Here is a 17,282-nt window from a genome sequence, read left to right as displayed (position 1 = left end):
CATCTGGTTCGTCCTGCCTAAGTGAAATTCATGTTGTTAGTTTGGCCCCAGTTCTCCAATACGTTAAGGTCAATGCCAAGTGGCATTGGCTGCTCCTCCCAGTTTTGTATCATTTGCAAATTTGCTGAGCATCCCCTTGATTCCTTCATCCAAACCATTTATAGACATTGAACAATAACAGGCCCAGGACAGAACCCTGTGGCACCTAACTTGTCACTTTTGTCCAAGAAGATGAGGATCTATTAGTGAGCACACTTTGGATTCTATCAGGCAAACGGCTACAAATCCACCTAACAGTTACCTTGTCCAGTCCACATTCTACCAACTTCTCCACAAGAATATCATAGGGGACTATGTCAAAAACCTTACTGAAATCTGGATGCACTTCATCCATAGCATTTATCTGATTCATCAAGCTTGCAACTCTATCAACAAGAAAAGAGAAAAGAGATTCATCTGGTGCTCACATAACAACCATTTAATTATTTGCTGTAGGATTCATATTTTATTTTGGGATTTTGTTTTTATTATTTTCTCTCTCTCTTTTCGTTACATATTGGAAATCAAAAAAACTATTTTTAAAAATACACTACGTCCACTGATCCACCAAGTTTGTAACTCTATCAAAAAAAGAAATGAGATTCGTCTGGCATGACCCATGCAGGGTCTTCGTAATCACAGTGCTTTACAAAATCAAAAACAAAATACTAAAGCATTCTACACACACTCTTGACACTCAATTGTCAACATCTGCCGCAGTGGATTTCCCACCTAGAAACTTATTCAAAAGCACTATACCCTGCTTGGTTTCCCCACCTATTGGATAGGATGTTTTAATGTATTTTCCCCCTTCTACACTGCCTTGGTTTTAATGTGTGTATGTGGGATCTTTTTGTTTGTTTGGTTATAAATCACTTTGGATTGCAACTTACAAATTAAATCAATAAAAAAAATAATGATCAAAAATCATTTCAGTTTTAGTGGAGCAATGGAGACAAGTTTTTCCTACTGTCTGGGGACAGGCAATTTGTGGTAATATCACAAATTTTATGGTCTATTTTTAGTACAGTGGTACCTCAGGTTACATACGCTTCAGGTTACATATGCTTCAGGTTACATACGCTTCAGGTTACAGACTCCGCTAACCCAGAAATAGTGCCTCAGGTTAAGAACTTTGCTTCAGGATGAGAACAGAAATCGTGCTCCAGTGGTGCGGCGGCAGCAGGAGGCCCCATTAGCTAAAGTGGTAAAAAGGTAAAGGTACCCCTGCCTGGACGGGCCAGTCTCACTTAAGAGGCCGGGGGCCAGCGCTGTCCGGAGACACTTCCATGTCATGTGGCCAGCGTGACAAAGCTGCATCTGGTGAGCCAGCGCAGCACACAGAAATGCTGTTTACCTTCCCGCCAGTAAGCGGTCCCTATTTATCTACTTGCACCTGGGGGTGCTTTCAAACTGCTAGGTTGGCAGGCGCTGGGACCGAGCAACGGGAGCGCACCCCGCCGCGGGGATTCGAACCACCGACCTTTCGATCGGCAAGCCCTAGGCGCTGAGGCTTTTACCCACAGCGCCACCCGCGTCCCTAAAGTGGTACCTCAGCTTAAAAACAGCTTCAGGTTAAGAACGGACCTCCAGAACAAATTAAGTACTTAACCCAAGGTACCACTGTATATCTAAAATCGTTTGCTTTTAAGGGGCCACCCCACATTTTATTCAAAAACTTGCTTTGCACAGATAACTACCATAGTTATCAAAATTTCCAAAACTAGGGAGTTCATGGTTTGGCTTTTGAAAAACTGGGGGTCCTCAGTAATTAGCTAATTGGGAACCACTGGTCTAAATCACTGAGCTTCTTGGGTTTGCCAATCAGAAAGTTGGCGGTTCGAATCCGCACAACGGCGTAAGCTCCTGTTGCTTTGTCCCAGTTTCTGCCAACCTAGCAGTTTGAAAGCATACCAATACAAACAGATAAATAGGTACTGCTGTGGTGGGAAGGTAAATGGCATTTCTGTGTGCTCTGGCACTTGTCTCTGTGTCCCATTACGCCTGAAGTGGTTTAGTCCTGCTGGCCACATGAACCGGAAAGCTGTCTGTGGACAAACGCCAGCTCCTTCAACCTGAAAAGCAAGATCAGCACCGCCTTGGACTGAACTTAACTGGACAAGAGCCCATTACCTTATCTAAGTGCTTCTTAACCAACCAGTTAAGTTCTACTTAATGGTTCTTCTTTAGGAACAGCAGCCATGATTTTAGAAGATCAAGGAAGTCTAAAGTATGGGTGTTTTCATTCATTTTTGGCCATTTTTACACATTATTGTCAACTGCCAAATTACATGTCCTCATTGGGCATGCTGTAGGCTGTGAGGAAGAAGCCACAACTCCTTTGTAGGGAAGAGTTTCAGGATGAGGAGGCAACAGACCTCCAACAACACTGGATAGTATAGACTGAGGGGTGGGAATCAAAGCCAGGGTTGGGGCTGGAGCAGCTAGTGTCATGAAGGCATCTAAATGATGCTAGGTCACACCCTTTTTAATAAAGAAACTTAGTATAAGCCACACTTTAACAAAAGGGAGCAGGCAGGCAATCATGAATAGATTGTTTCTGACAAAGAGCAATTGATTTAAGAGGGAAGGTCAAGTTTTCTTCTACAAATATACAATGAGAACAGAGTGCTTTTAGCTCTTCCAGGAATGAATTCTCTTAGACTGCCATGCCAGAAATATATCACTACATTTATAAAATATAGTTTTACCTTTACATAAAGGTAAAGGGACCCCTGACCATTAGGTCCAGTTGTGGCCGACTCTGGGGTTGTGGTGCTCATCTCGCTTTATTGGCTGAGGGAGAAGGCGTACAGCTTCTGGTTCATGTGGCCACCATGACTTATTCGCTTCTGGCGAAGCAGAGCAGCACATGGAAACACCGTTTGCCTTCCCGCTGAAGAGGTACCTATTTATCTACTTGCACTTTGAGGTGCTTTCAAACTGCTAGGTTGGCAGGAGCAGGGACCGAGCAACGGGAGCTCACCCTGTCGCAGGGATTCGAACCACCGACCTTCTGATTGGCAAGTCCTAGGCTCTGTGGTTTAACCCACAGCGCCACCCGCGTCATACAAAGCTGCTATTTGCTAGAAAGCCAATCAGATAGTTTTGTTTTCTTTAAAAGGGGGCATGTTCTTTTATCTGTCATGCAATGTGATGCATGCACTGTGCAGCACTGAGGACCCACTAGCATTGCTGCCAAATCACCTGGCCCCATAGAGCGGGATGTGCTGTTACCAAAAGGAAGTGAAAGCATTGCATCCCCACGATTGCTTGGGTACATGCATAGTGCACCTATTGGTTCACTGAGCAAGTATGATGGGAAGCAGCAGTGTATGCCTGCCATAGGCAGCATGAAGGCAAGAGTTTGGGCAGAATGGAGGGAGTAGGTGAGCAGGATGAAGATCGCTTGCAAGAAATCCCAGTACACAGTTTCAGGTATCTGAAGTGGTCTGCAGAATAGTACATGCAAACTATGAAGTGGGTGAAAAGAGTTGGGAAAGCAACTTATTCTACAAGACATCTCCCTCTCCTCAACTTCAAGCATGCAAGGCTTTAGTTGTGTACATATGTATGTGCGCACATCAGCTAATTCACACTGAGATGATAAATGTGTACTTGGTTGCATTGCTTCAGACAGTGGATGGAGCTGATATGATCTGACTGCTCCTTCTTGTGAAAAGTAGTAATAATAATAAAAATTAAAATCCCTGCATATAAAACAAACTATTAAGTCAGGGAAAAGCGTAGCCTTCATTTAAGCTGACTGAGGCTTGTGGTCCACTGAGACGGAAATGAGGTCAGGCTTTTGGCAGCCTTAAAATACCCCAAGGAAATCTTGGAGGCTCTGTGTATTGCGCACTTTGGGAAAACATTGAGATCTGATAACATGTGAATGGTTCAGAAGCTGGAGCATTTTGTGCTTCTGCGCTTTCTAAATATTTCAGCAATAATGTTAGTCTAATTTAGATGAAAGAACTGGGAGAACAGCTGAAAGGTATGTCTGGGTGATATATTGATATATTGTCCAAAACTGGTTTAAAGACCACATCGTGAAAACCCTCTCAAAATGAATGAGCTGGCAATATATTGTGAGTCATGTGTTTGTGCGCGCGCTATGCAAAAATAATGATACTGGAAAACACCAGGAAGTCAGCTGGAGTTTCTGCGTCTTCCTGGGTCGAATGAGCAGGCGCTCTTTCCTCCCTTCTCTCTCTTGTGTGCATGCGTGTGCCTGAAAGCAGTCAAAGAAAGCATGGTTTTGTGAAGCTAACTGATGCTGAAGTTTAAGGAAGCACACCCCCCCCCCCCGCTCTGGCTCACGTGCGCCAGCATGGGGGCTTGCTCAGCTGTAGGACTGGGAGTTGTATCTCGGCTGCTTCTTCCTCCTCACCTTACTTCCTCCTTATTTCAGACATTGTGATTTATCAGTACTGTATATCATGATATTCAGCTGGTGATATATCACAATGTTGAAAGCCAGACATCGCCCAGCCCTACTGCAGGGGCTCTACAGGGTTTCAGACAGAGGTCCCTCTCAGCCCTACCTTGGAAAATGAACCCAGAGCCATTTGTATGCATGGTATGTGCTCTCTCTCTGAACTATGGTTCTTCCCAAGTCCCTCATAGTAAATGAAGAAAAATAATGTGAAAACAGCCTGAAAGCAGAGTAAAGAGCTGTTCATAACATAATCTTTTATCAGACCGGCTCCCCATCACTGCACTCTGCTAGCAGCTCTCTATGCCGGGCAGTAACATCTTGCCGTAAAGGTCAGTTAACCGCAATCCACTGTTGAGTTACTTATTTTAGAAGCAACTGAGGTGAACATTTCATAAAAGACTATGGTGTGGTGATGGGGAGAAATAGGAAAACTTTTTATGTTTAAGTAAGACCTCTGGGTATAGGGCGGTGTATAAACTCAATAAATAATAATAATAATACTCAGATATGTAGTTATGTATATTAATTTCAAAATAGTTCAGTTTAGCTATATTTCATACATATTTCATATATTTCACATATTTCATATATTTCACATCTGTTTGATTTCACTGGTATTTTCTTATGAATATTTTATACTGTTCTATTTAATCAGCTGATTAAGCAATATACCACCTTTGTTTAATAAAAAAAGGGGTTGTATCCATAACCACATGGGCAGCATTCCACTTGCAAAGCAAGGTTTCTCCTTTCTCACCCCCCCACCCCGCAATCTGCTCTGAGGGTCCCCCAAATCTCTGGAGCAGAATTTGAGGATGCAGGCAGAGCCTGCAGGGGAGATGAAGGGGAAGCTCTGTTGCACACTTAGAAATCTGTAGCGGTGCTGCAGACAACCCAAGGTGTTTATTCATTTCCCTGATGGATTTGTACCATCAGAAAGAGGCAAAAGTCTCTAGACATGGCGCTGCTGAAAATAATATAAAAGGCTAAAACACATTTTTTGGACTTTGTTTGGAAATCAAACCATCTGGCTCATCTCAAGGCCAGCTCTGAGGTTAATATTTGTGTCTCCTGGAGTGATTCTTGGTGACTGTATATATGTGAAGAAAGGTCTGGCAACTGACTGAAGTGTTTTCAGACAGTTAAAACATCATTTTAAAAGCAATGGTTATATCTAACAGCTGTATTACTAAAACAATTTGCAGTAAAATAATACAATATGAAACTCCATTTCTGCTTCAAACATTCATTTAAGATGACCTACTTTTCTACTCTGCCATTTTAGCTGGTACTCTGCTGGGCACCAAATTTCAAATACACTAGTTTGTTAACATTTGAAGAAGCCAGGAATTATTATCCCTTTTTTAAAAAAAATTCCAAATGTATAAACTGCTCTACATTCAAAAAATACCTGAGTGGTGTACAAAACTAGAACAAAAAACCATAAAACATTGTTAAAAACAGGAAACTAATGATAATTAAAAGTTGCAGGAATAAAATGGCCTAATTCGGGAAGGCTTTAGAATAAAGAAAAGTTTTCAACCAAACCTTGCTGAAAGACAGTATGACAATACGTCATCATACACTCACTTTACTTGGCACAGGAGAAGGCAAAGAATAATAATAATAATAATAATAATAATAATAATAATAATAATAATAATAATTTATTATTTATACCCCGCCCATCTGGCTGGGCTTCCCCAGCCACTCTGGGCGGCTTCCATAAAAACAAAAAATACAGTAAAATCACACGTTAAAAACTTCCCTGAACAGGGCTGCCTTAAGATGTCTTCTGAATGTCAGGTAGTTGTTTATTGCTTTGACATCTGCTGGAAGGGCGTTCCACAGGGTGGGCGCCACTACCGAGAAGGCCCTCTGCTTGGTTCCCTGTAGCTTTGCTTCTCGCAATGAGGGAACCGCCAGAAGGCCCTCGGCGCTGGACCTCAGCGTCCGGGCAGAATGATGGGGGTGGAGATGCTCCTTCAGGTATACTGGACCGAGGCCATTTAGGGCTTTAAAGGTCAGCACCAACACTTTGAATTGTGCTCGGAAACATACTGGGAGCCAGTGTAGATCTTTCAAGACCGGTGTTATATGGTCTCGGCGGCCGCTCCCAGTCACCAGTCTAGCTGCCGCATTCTGGATTAGTTGTAGTTTCCGAGTCACCTTCAAAGGTAGCCCCACGTAGAGTGCATTGCAGTAGTCCAAGCGGGAGATAACCAGAGCATGCACCACTCTGGCGAGACAGTCCGCAGGCAGATAGGGTCTCAGCCTACGTACCAGATGGAGCTGGTAAACAGCTGCCCTGGACACAGATTTGACCTGTGCCTCCATGGACAGCTGTGAGTCCAAAATGACTCCCAGGCTGCGCACCTGGTCCTTCAGGGGCACAGTTACCCCATTCAGGACCAGGGAATCCTCCACACCTGCCGGCCTCCTGTCCCCCAGAAACAGTACTTCTGACTTGTCAGGATTCAACCTCAATCTGTTAGCCGCCATCCATCCAATTAAGGGCTTACTCTTCACACTATCAACAAAAGCAGCACAGCCAAAATCACCAGCCATATCTGCACAAAGTAGGCCTCCAACACCAGCATTAAATGGCTGCTGGAATGAGGACACATGCTCACATTAGCACCTTGCATTCCCTGAAAAGTTTTATTCCAGGCTGAAAGCAGGCATCCACTGCAACTCCCGCCATTTGTGTGTGGATTAGGCACAGGAGCAGTGCAAGCTGGAGTAAGGTAAAGATAAAGGGACCCCTGACCATTAGGTCCAGTCGTCACCGACTCTGGGGTTGCGGTGCTCATCTTGCTCTATAGGCCGAGAGAGTCGGTGTACAGCTTCCGGGTCATGTGGCCAGCAGGACTAAGCCGCTTCTGGCGAACCAGAGCAGCGCACGGAAATGCCGTTTACCTTCCCGCCGGAGAGGTACCTATTTATCTACTGGATGGATGTGCACAGTGGAATTATGCAAAAACTTCTGGCTCTCCAAATATTGTCTGAAAAATAATGATTGGTGCAGTATAGGGGCTTAGAGTAGGGACATCTCAAGTTGGCTATGAACCCTGCAATTTTAGATCTGAAGATATGAGGGTAAGAGCAACATGTTCAAAAAGACCTTTTCAAGCATGGAGGACCTGACTATTAGCCACACTCACTAGCCTGAGTTGGAGTTCAACAACATCTAAAGGACCATAGGTTCACCACCCCTGTTCAAGAGTGCCCTTCCTACAATATAACATAGGGATTTGGGAAGAGGGGTCCCAAAGAAACTTATTGCTCGGTAAAGACTTATTTGAATTCTTCATAAGTAATTTTTCATAAGCAATTGTAAAGGAATTTGCTGCTCCATAATGGCAACTGGTTAATGTGGCTTGACATCAGACAAACTGATGGGCCTATCAAGGGGTATGATGTTGCATGATGTTCGCAAGTTCCCAAGTATGTGTATAGCAACTGCTTTAGATAGTAAATGGCAAGAGTGGCTGGCTGTTTTCGAGTCCAGTTTGTGGGCTTCACAGGGTCACCTGTTTGGCCATTACTGGGCCTGGACGCGAAACTAAAGTTTATGTGAAGTAGATGGTACACTAAAAAACCCCAAGCTGTGTTAAGTATTAAAGTATTACTACTATTAGGCTCCTCATTCTTTGTGCAAACATTAAACAACAGACATCTAGTTAAAACCTTTCGATTTTGTCTCACCCTAAAATCTTTCCCTGCATTACTGGGGAACAGGTATTTTGAGGTTATTTGAAGCAAGCTTAGTACTGAAGGCATCACGACACCAGAAGCGAAGTTGGAACAAATAAGAAAATGAAATACCACAGTTTAACCTGTAAATAAATGCATGCAATTGTTTTTCTAGCTTTGACTTTTATTTTTGTGCCCAAGGTAAGATTGAAATGGTGAAATAAATTGAGGAGAAAATGGATTAGTCTGGTGTTTGTTCTATTGTCTGTTTGGAATGACTAAATCCATCCGCCACATAAGCTCTGTGCTTAAATCAGCAAGATCTGATGCATCTGCTCTGTTGTGGTTACTTGCAAATCTGAAGACTGGTGAAGGCAGCAAAACTGCTCCAAAACTTGCCACTCTGCATAATGAGAGATTGCTCACAGGCCATCAGTTGCTCAACTAAACTCACCCAGCTAAAGCACAATGCTCCTCCACATACATAGTCATTAGCATATGAAAAAGTTGTCATTTTAACAATCCACCAAAACCAACATAGTTTAAACCACACCCTTGCGGGAAGCAGCAAAAGTCCAAACAAACACAAGAAAAAACTGGTATTTCTTTGTGAATTGTAAAAAGAGCATGCTGCTAAAAAGCAAGGTTAAAAGTTTTAGAGCACTGCAAAATCTTTGATATGCAGTATAGTATCATATAAAGCCACTAGACTATCTTGAGTTTTGGGAGAAAAAATAATCACAGGATGTTGTTTCATTGGCAACATATCCCCTTTACACTGGATCTACAATGAGTCATACTTATGGAAATAGCTACTCGATTCAGGGCATGCCAAAGTTTCAGTGCAAAAACACTTAACTACTTTCTTTGGGAATGGTTATCAGCTAGCACTGAATACAAATTCCTATGCTGGATACCCAACAGCATATGAGAACAGCAAGTCAATGGGGAGGAAAGCAGTTCGATGAAATGAGCTCACATGGAAAGTATTTTGCCTGAGGGAGGTACATCAGGAAAATAGCTTTCAGTGTTCTTGTTTTGGTTGTTTAAATACCTATAACACCGAAGGCACATAAAGATGGGCAGAAACAATATCTTAAGGAACTAACCTGCATTTTCATACCACATCCCCTCTATCTTTCTAAAATGCTTATATATGCAACACAGAGCAAACAGGATTTGAGGAAACCCTCTTCTCTCTTCCGTATGAATCTTAGACTTGCATAAGAAATGGTCCCGTTTAAGTTCTGGAACTGAGCGCCAGGTGCCCTTGACAAGAAGAAAGTGAGGGGAGAGCCTTTTGTTCAGTGATGGCACCCAATCTGTAGAATGCCATTCCCCCACAAGTAAAAGAGGCCCAAACCCTTTCACCATTCAGTAGACAAAATTAAAACCATTAAATACTTTGGTGAATAAATAGCTTACGCTTTGAAATTTTATGGTATTGCTTAAATTTCCCTCTGCATTAAGTCTTTCTAGAAGATCTTAATTATTTATTGTTCTGCTGCTTTTACTGACTTGTTGATTTCTGTGCACTGCTGAAAAAAATTAAGTAGAAAAGCAGTTGGATGGACAGTGTATAAGTAAATGGTGGTGGTGAAGAAATATTTTAAATAAAATAATAATAATAATAATGTGTAATAAATAAATAATAATAATGTGTTGCTGTCCTGCAGTACAAAAGCAAGAACATAAGATGCTACATGGAAAACGGAAAGATATTAAATATCTCTGTTTAGAAGATGCTTGATTTTAAGTGACTGTTAGTAAGCCATGCAACCTCATCTCACACATGTTTGCACACACACAGGGTTGCAACTGTGCAGCACAATCCCATGTTCACTTGGAGATAAATCCTACTGTGTTCAGTGGGGCTTGCTTCCAGGTAAGTGTGCACAGGACTGCGGTCTTAATCCTTTAAGATCAAATGTCAGCTTCGAGTATATTGTATTTCTGGAAAAAAGCATATGCAAATGCAATGCTCTATTTTTCCCTCTGTCCCCTCGCCAAGTCTAGATTGCAAGTCTCTTGGGGCAGGGTCCTGACTTTTACTTAGGCTACCTTGTGATGGTGTTGTATGGAATAAATCATGTATTTCATGAAGTGCTTTTCTTCTAGAAGAAAAGGTGCTGGGATTTGCCATGAAGTTGTGACAGTAGGTGTCACATTTTTAACCAGTGCTTTTCTTTACGGGGGGGGGGGGGGATGGTGCCGGTACTGCATAATAATAACAACAACAATAATTTTATTATTTATACCCCACCCATCTGGCTGTGTTTCCTCAGCCACTCTGGGTGACTTACAGCTTATATAAAGACATAATAAAACACCAAACATTAAAAACTTCCTCATAAAGGGCTGCCTTCAGATGTCTTCTAAAAGTTGTGTAGTTCTTTATATCCTTGACACCTGAAGGCAAGACATTCCACAGAGAGGGCACCACTACTGAGAAGGCCCTCTAACTGGTTCACTTGAGTACCCCCAGAAAAAAAGCACTGGTTTCATGCAAACTTTCCTCCTGTAGGCTTTGTTTTGTTTTAAAGTATATGGGATTTTAACTAGGAGAAGCAACTGGAACTCTGACCATTAACAGAAGACCCGGACCTTTCCAACAAGTATGGAAACTGCAACTACAAGGACAGCATGTTTTCACTTTTGACAGGTGAGGAGAGGCAAACAGACCAGACACTTGCTTACCTATTTGGTCTTCTGGAATCAGGGACTCAATTGGAGGATCCAGTTCAGAGCTCTGAGACAAGTAGCTCTTGACTTGGGTCATAAACTGCCGAATAGTCTGAAGCATGTCTGTGCTGGAAACATGGCACTCCTTGTTCTCCTGTAGGAAGCTTACGTAATCCTGAACCAGGCACCCAAAATAGGTGCGCTTATCTCGAGACATCTCTGCTATTTTCTTGATCATCCTCTTCTCTGGGGTCATGAAGGAGCTGAAAACTCCGCTCACTTTCCGCAGCTGGGATTTAACAATTTTGGGAAGCACAAAGGAGCTAGTCCTTTTTTTTTTAGGCTTCAAGGGTGGTGCCATGCTCTCCTGGTCGCTTTCCCCCTCATACTCTTCCAGGCTGCTGTTAGTATCCCCATCGTAAGGAAAGAGCGGCATGCTCCGATCAAAGTCAAGCGAGTCAGAGGAGGATGTGGAGAGGCTCATGTCGCTTAGTCTCTGCCTGCCTCCATTCCACTGTACTTGTGACTCAGAGTGTGCAGCTAAGCTCTTTTTGCTCTCTGCAAAGTTCTGCTGAGGCGGGGCTCCACCTGGAATGTGAGCAGCTTCTGAGCCATGCACTGAGTTATGGCTCGGTCTAATTACAGCCGAGCTTTTTGCACTGCTCTCTGCTTCTAAAGAGAGCGCCTTCTTCTTCAGGCGAGGAGGTGGGACAGGAGCAGGCGTCTTCGGCAGCAAATCCAAGTTCCAGTTTTTGTTGTGGTCGGCAGTTTCTGGCAGACTTGCCTGGTTTATATTCCTGGACAGCTGAGGGCTTGCAACCAGGCTATGAATAGAAGGTGGGGGTGGCCGAGGCGGAGGGGAGCGAGCCCTCTCTGGGCAGTTCACCTCTTGAGTTCTTGGGCACTGTCTTTTCAAATTTCCACTGACATCCTGGCTATGCACTTTCAAGAAGAGAGGATTAATAAAACACAAGGCTCCATTGGTCTGGCTGCATTCCAGCTCCGAAGGCGTTCTGGTTCTTATAGAATGAACTCCATTTATGAGGCAGAGCTGCTGGGAGCCTTTATATATGCTGTCTGAAGGCAGAGGCTTCTGGGCGAGGGAAGGATTTCGCAGTCTGTTGTTAGCTGGAGAACTCCAAAAATCTGAAAGTAATTATTTGGTTAGTGTAAGAATGCCAATATTATATAGCAAGTGATCAGAACACTCTGCTCAACAACATTTGTGCTCAAGCAAATAGTTCTTTGACTTTCTGTAAAGGGCAGACCCAAGACATTTTGGGCACTGAGGTGGGAAATCCCAATGGCCCCTCCTTCTTCCCCTCTGCAACAGACATGTGCACACACAGCACAGATGACCTGGCAGCTCTCCTGTACCAGCCTCAGTTCACTTGAGCAGAGTCTCTGCAAAATAACTTTCTGCGAGTTCCTTGGTCAGTTTACCTCTTTGGCCCAAAGTTGCTGCCAAAGTTCACTACCTCACTTCACCTCATGACGGACCTGCCTATGTTTCCAAAAACTAAGTTTCTTAAAGTATATGGGGGGAGGGGGGCTTCTGAAGAAACACCCCTAAGTGCTTGGGCTTGAATATAACATGGCAGGTTATCTTCGCTTGTACCAATGATGGCAGCACTACTAAGAAGCAGCCTTCTACGCAGAACTTCTCCCCTGTTGGTGAATTAATTCAGACATCACTCCAAAGCACTCCAAATGAGCAGGCAGCCCCTGGCTTAGAGCTGCATGTCTGCTTTCATTTCTAGATGCAGGGGCCTCAAGAAGCAAAAAACAGCTGTTCCTATGGTTTGTCAGTTTACACCACCTGATTTGCTTCCTTAATATGAATTGAGATTGTGGCTTTAAATTATGCTGTGGGTTAAATTCCCAAACTTTCGTTTGATCTGTCTGTCCATAAAGAGCAAATAAGGTGGGATGGTAAAGGATCTGCAATTAGCTCTCCCATAGATTTCCCCCGTCAAAAGTAAAAGCAGCCACAACAGCCCCCCCCCCTCCCAATCAGACAAGAGGTCTGGCCTTGGGGAAGGAAGCTCAATACCATTTTCTAATCTGAATTATTTCTTTCTTCCCAAAGATGTCTGCCTCAGGGGGGATAACATACAGAAACTTGCTTGGCACCTGTGATATGTTGGTATCTCACAGGGCGAACAACATCTTGGGGTGTGCTTAGGTGCACATTCAAATTGCAAAAATAGCACAGCACGGGAAGGGCTAAACTGCCCCCCCCCCGCCATGTTGCAGTTCTATTCAGATCTTGCTACAGGGCTGATTTTACCCATTTTTGTGGGGGGAGGGGAACCCGCAAGAGAGCCAAACCATAAATTCTGCAGTCCCACCTCAGTCTGGCCACTAATCTCAAAAGAAATTTATTGTTACAAGTCATACAACTTTTCCATCAAAATTGCTTTGTTAATCCATCTTGCCCCAGAGGGATTTTGACCCTTTATATGGAAGACTCTTTTGAAAAGGCTCCACACATAACTGGAAAGAAATGGAATGGAGGCTCTTTTCTTATCAGTTCCTCAGCCTGGACCAATCATATCCTCAAATTGCATTGCGAAGGTACACATGTGAGTGAGCCAAGATATATGAAAAAGGCATTAAAAGTGTACATATGCTGAATGAAACCACATGTCTTAGTTACATAAACAGAACACATTCCTAGGTGTTGTAACTTACTCAAGTACTGGTCCAACTAAAATCATGGGAGCTATACAGTATTTGCATCAGAGTTATGAACCTCTTTGGAAAATTATAATCTCTCTTTGGGAAGGGGCAATCGCTCTGTGGCAGAATGGCCAAGTTAAGGCTCCAGCATCAGGTAGCTGGGAAATATAGTAATTCAGGCTGCCAGTCAGAAGGGATGCTGAGCTGGCAGTTTCAAAAGGAATCCCATATTTCAGTTTATGGCATTCAAAAATGGCTCCAATTTTCGGAGGGCTACATACATTAAGCATAATCCTGTGGAATAGGATAAATATCACATCTAGTTCTGTTTATCCCTTTCCTCATAGTGGTCAACTATATGCCTTTGGGGAAACCCACAAGCAAGGCGTGAAAGCAGTAACGTGCTCTCCTGCAAATGCCATCCAGAAACACAGAATTATTCTATTTAGGTCCAGTGGCTAATAGCAGGTGACAGTTCTACTTTCCATGAATTTATCTAAGCCCCTTAGCCATCACCACAAAAATTCAATCATACTGTATATATTGCACAGAGAACTCCATTTCTGTCAGACTCAGGAACATCAGTGCCACCAACTCTAGTATTATGAGGGATGGCGAAAAATTCTCTCATTTTTTATCCAAACCATGGATTATTTTATAAAACTCTTGTCATCCCTCATTCTACATGAGTAAGTACATCTATAACTTGTGTGTGTCACTAATACTATGGCATATCATGTAATCACCTAGATGGCACCCTGTCTGTACATTTGGAATTGTGTTTACTCCCATTTATGGGTGATCTGCTCTACATGTTTTTATAGCCAAATTCTTGTTAGTGGAAGGCAGGGATTTAATCTCAGCTTTCCAGCAAACAACAAATTCCACTTTTTCACCTAAAAACAGAGAGAAGTAATGTTCCCTTGATCAGCCAATTTCTTGAGGGAGCCTTCTATGATAATTTTGAGTCATGGGGAGACGGAAGGTGAGACAGACAGGGACAGCCTCCCTTGGAGGAAGGACAGGCACCACATGAGAAACAAAACAAACCAAATAGTGGCATGCTAGAGCTCAGAATATCAGCCAGGGGAAGAGGAATTTATTACTCACTGCATGCTGGCTTGAGGTCCACTTATTGCTAGGAAAGAGCAGTATAGTGGTCAAAGGATAAAGGTTAGCGTCTGGAGGATCTTGGGCAAAACCCAACCTCTTGAGGTATAGTCACCAGACTTCCAACCAAGAGCACTGCCAATGTCCCTTTAAAGCTGTCCCAGCTTGCAAACCTATGCAGTAACTGGTTGTCTTCATGTTGATGGAATGTTACAGAAGACTGCTGAAAAGAAACTACTTTTGCTTTTGAACACTCTCTGCTTGGTGGAGCAAAATTCACTTAAATCAACAAACATACTTACTCAGTCCTAGCTGAGCCACCTGTTCAAGATCTGCCTCTGTTGCTGCTGTTGCAATAGCATGAGGCAACTTCAAGGTGAATGGCAAGACATCCCTGATTTGGAGATAAAAAATTATAGTGTTAGCTAGCTTTATACTTTGGGGTCTCTCTTTATTATACATGCAGTGATCCCAGATAAGTAGATTTCCTTTAGTAGACTGCAATCCAGTGCTTTCCCCCCAGGGGGTACTCAAGGATACTCAGTACCGTCACCTCTGTTGTTGTTGTTGTTAAGAAGTTTGGCACTTACTGTAACAACTTCATGGTGAGTATCAGCACCTCTTTTTTTGGTTAAAAAGTCTGACACTCAAGCCTATTTTTTTTCGCCAGAACTCACCGGAAATGAGTTCTGGCACCTCCTTTGTGCATTTCGACACTTTTGCAGCGTTGTGGTGTCGTTTCTTGGCATGAAGCTCAGTGCTGCACGGCGGAGATTGAGAGCGTAAGGCAGCCGTTTATTTTTTTGCTGCGGCATTGGGGTGAGTGGGTAAAGAAGATAATTCTCCCCCAAAAAAGCTCAACAATTTTTTTGAAATCGATCCTCAAGAACAGCTGAAGGCAGCATGTTCAATCTTGCACAAGTGAAAGCACGTCTGTACTTTGGAACTGTTGGATTTTGCAAGTAGGGTGCCAATGTGTCCAGAAGACTAGGTGGGAAATAATCACACCACGGACAAAATTTCCTTATGGTGGCAGATTATTCTGTCCTTCAGTGTCATACAGGCATTGGCTTATTAAATCCTTTGCCTTGCAGAAGCCCAATGTTAATAACTGTTGTGGTGATAAACCAGAGGAATAAAGCTTTTGGATGATGATTTTAGTCCAAGTGCTCTCATGACGGTCTTGCAATACTAGGGATGGAAGACTGGTGGGGGTTAAATTAAGCCAAAGCCAATAATTAAATGTCCTATGCCAAATCTGTAATTCAACAGAGGGAAGATTAGCCTCCAGGAGCAAAGAAGCATTTGGAACACAGGATGGGACAGAAAAAAAATTGCCTTAGGAACTTTGACGGAACAGCTTCTGTCGATCCAAGGTGAGCCCCTGCCCAAATCTGAGGCCCTATAATAATTGTGCTAGGGCAGTCCACACTGCTTCACGATGAAGACGGTGATCTTCAATGAGATTTTTTGCAGTAGGATTTTGTCACTAGTGATAAGGGGAGGCAAGAATGTGAAACCAATTCATTTACACCCCATCACTGGGGAGGGGGACGGTTTAGATGCTTATCTTCAGAATTTTCTCAGCTTTCTACTCAAGTAGACATTGAAAAAATTAAGTGGGGTTTGGGTGTGTGCACAATTAAGTCCTTGTAAGGTCAATAATTATATATAAAGTGCAAAAGAATAAAATAAATAGGACCTTTCTATTTATTAGATTGCTTAAAATCTAATAGAAATGACATGAAAGTGAGGGGCAGCCCACCGATGAGGCAGGGTGAAGCACCCGCCTCAGGCGGTGGAAGTGCAAGAGCTGGTGTCTTATCAGTCTCAACACTACCCCTGCCTTGCAGAACGCTGCCCTCTCTTACTGAGTTCAGCAAGGCATGGGAGGGGGGCGGTGTTCTGGCACGCAACATTGCCGCTCTTCTTCCTCACCCCTGGGCGAGCAGGCGTGCTGAGAATGGGGAGCATTCTGGCGTGCGACGAAAGTGGGATGGGTGGGTGGGGCACAGAGGGGGCGAAACGGGACTGGCCACCCCTGTAAAAGGGATAGTGGACGGAAGAAGCACAGAGGTAAATTCAGCATTCAATACATTCACTTCAAAAATGACGAGGTGGAATCACCAACGATGGGGTCTGTTTTGGGAAGAGAGAAAGCAGAATGGCAGTTGGACACCAGCCAACAAGAGCCAGATGTTTTCCCCTCCCCTTCTCACAGCTGCTGGGTAGGCTCTCCAAGGATTCTTCAAACTTGTATTTTTTTTTGAGAAAAATATTAAAGGGCAACAACAATCTCATTGTAAGGCTAGTCTAAGAAAATTCATCCTTACCTGCTAATACAGTAGAACGCTATGAGCCTGAACAAATCAGCAAAACTTATTCCAGAGCCTTCCAATGAAAAGGCTGCAAAGCAGAAGAAAACAAACTCAATACATGTTCTGGGAAATGAACGTTTCTACATAGTACTGAATCTACAGCACACAGACCACATTTGTAACAAAAGCCACACATGCATCTGACCATCTGAAATACCTCAGTCAAAATTCTGTAGCAAAAGGACTAGTTGCTGTTTTGTTTTTAAAGTTCTTAGCATTTGTCTAAACAGTTAGTTAAATGAGTCATAAAACCT

At 43.2% G+C, this 17,282-nt stretch overlaps 1 protein-coding gene across 9 annotated transcripts in view; it reads right to left on the bottom strand.

The window, feature by feature from the left end:
- RIN2 (Ras and Rab interactor 2) overlaps window positions 1-17,282 on the bottom strand; it is a 76,732-nt gene that overhangs the window by 24,876 nt on the left and 34,574 nt on the right. For all 9 annotated transcript variants that reach the window (XM_083748593.1, XM_083748592.1, XM_083748599.1 and 6 more), the window contains 3 exons: window positions 16,984-17,056; window positions 14,953-15,044; window positions 10,874-12,004 (listed from right to left, as the gene is read on the bottom strand). In XM_083748593.1, coding sequence (XP_083604719.1) covers window positions 10,874-12,004; window positions 14,953-15,044; window positions 16,984-17,056 — 1,296 coding nt within the window. The remainder of the gene's footprint in view (window positions 1-10,873; window positions 12,005-14,952; window positions 15,045-16,983; window positions 17,057-17,282) is intronic.

The sequence above is a fragment of the Podarcis gaigeae genome (genome assembly GCF_964106915.1).
Source record: "Podarcis gaigeae genome assembly, chromosome: 7".
NCBI lineage: Eukaryota > Metazoa > Chordata > Lepidosauria > Squamata > Lacertidae > Podarcis > Podarcis gaigeae.
Note: the sequence above shows the minus strand (reverse complement) of the source record. Positions and strands in the feature narration are given on the sequence as shown.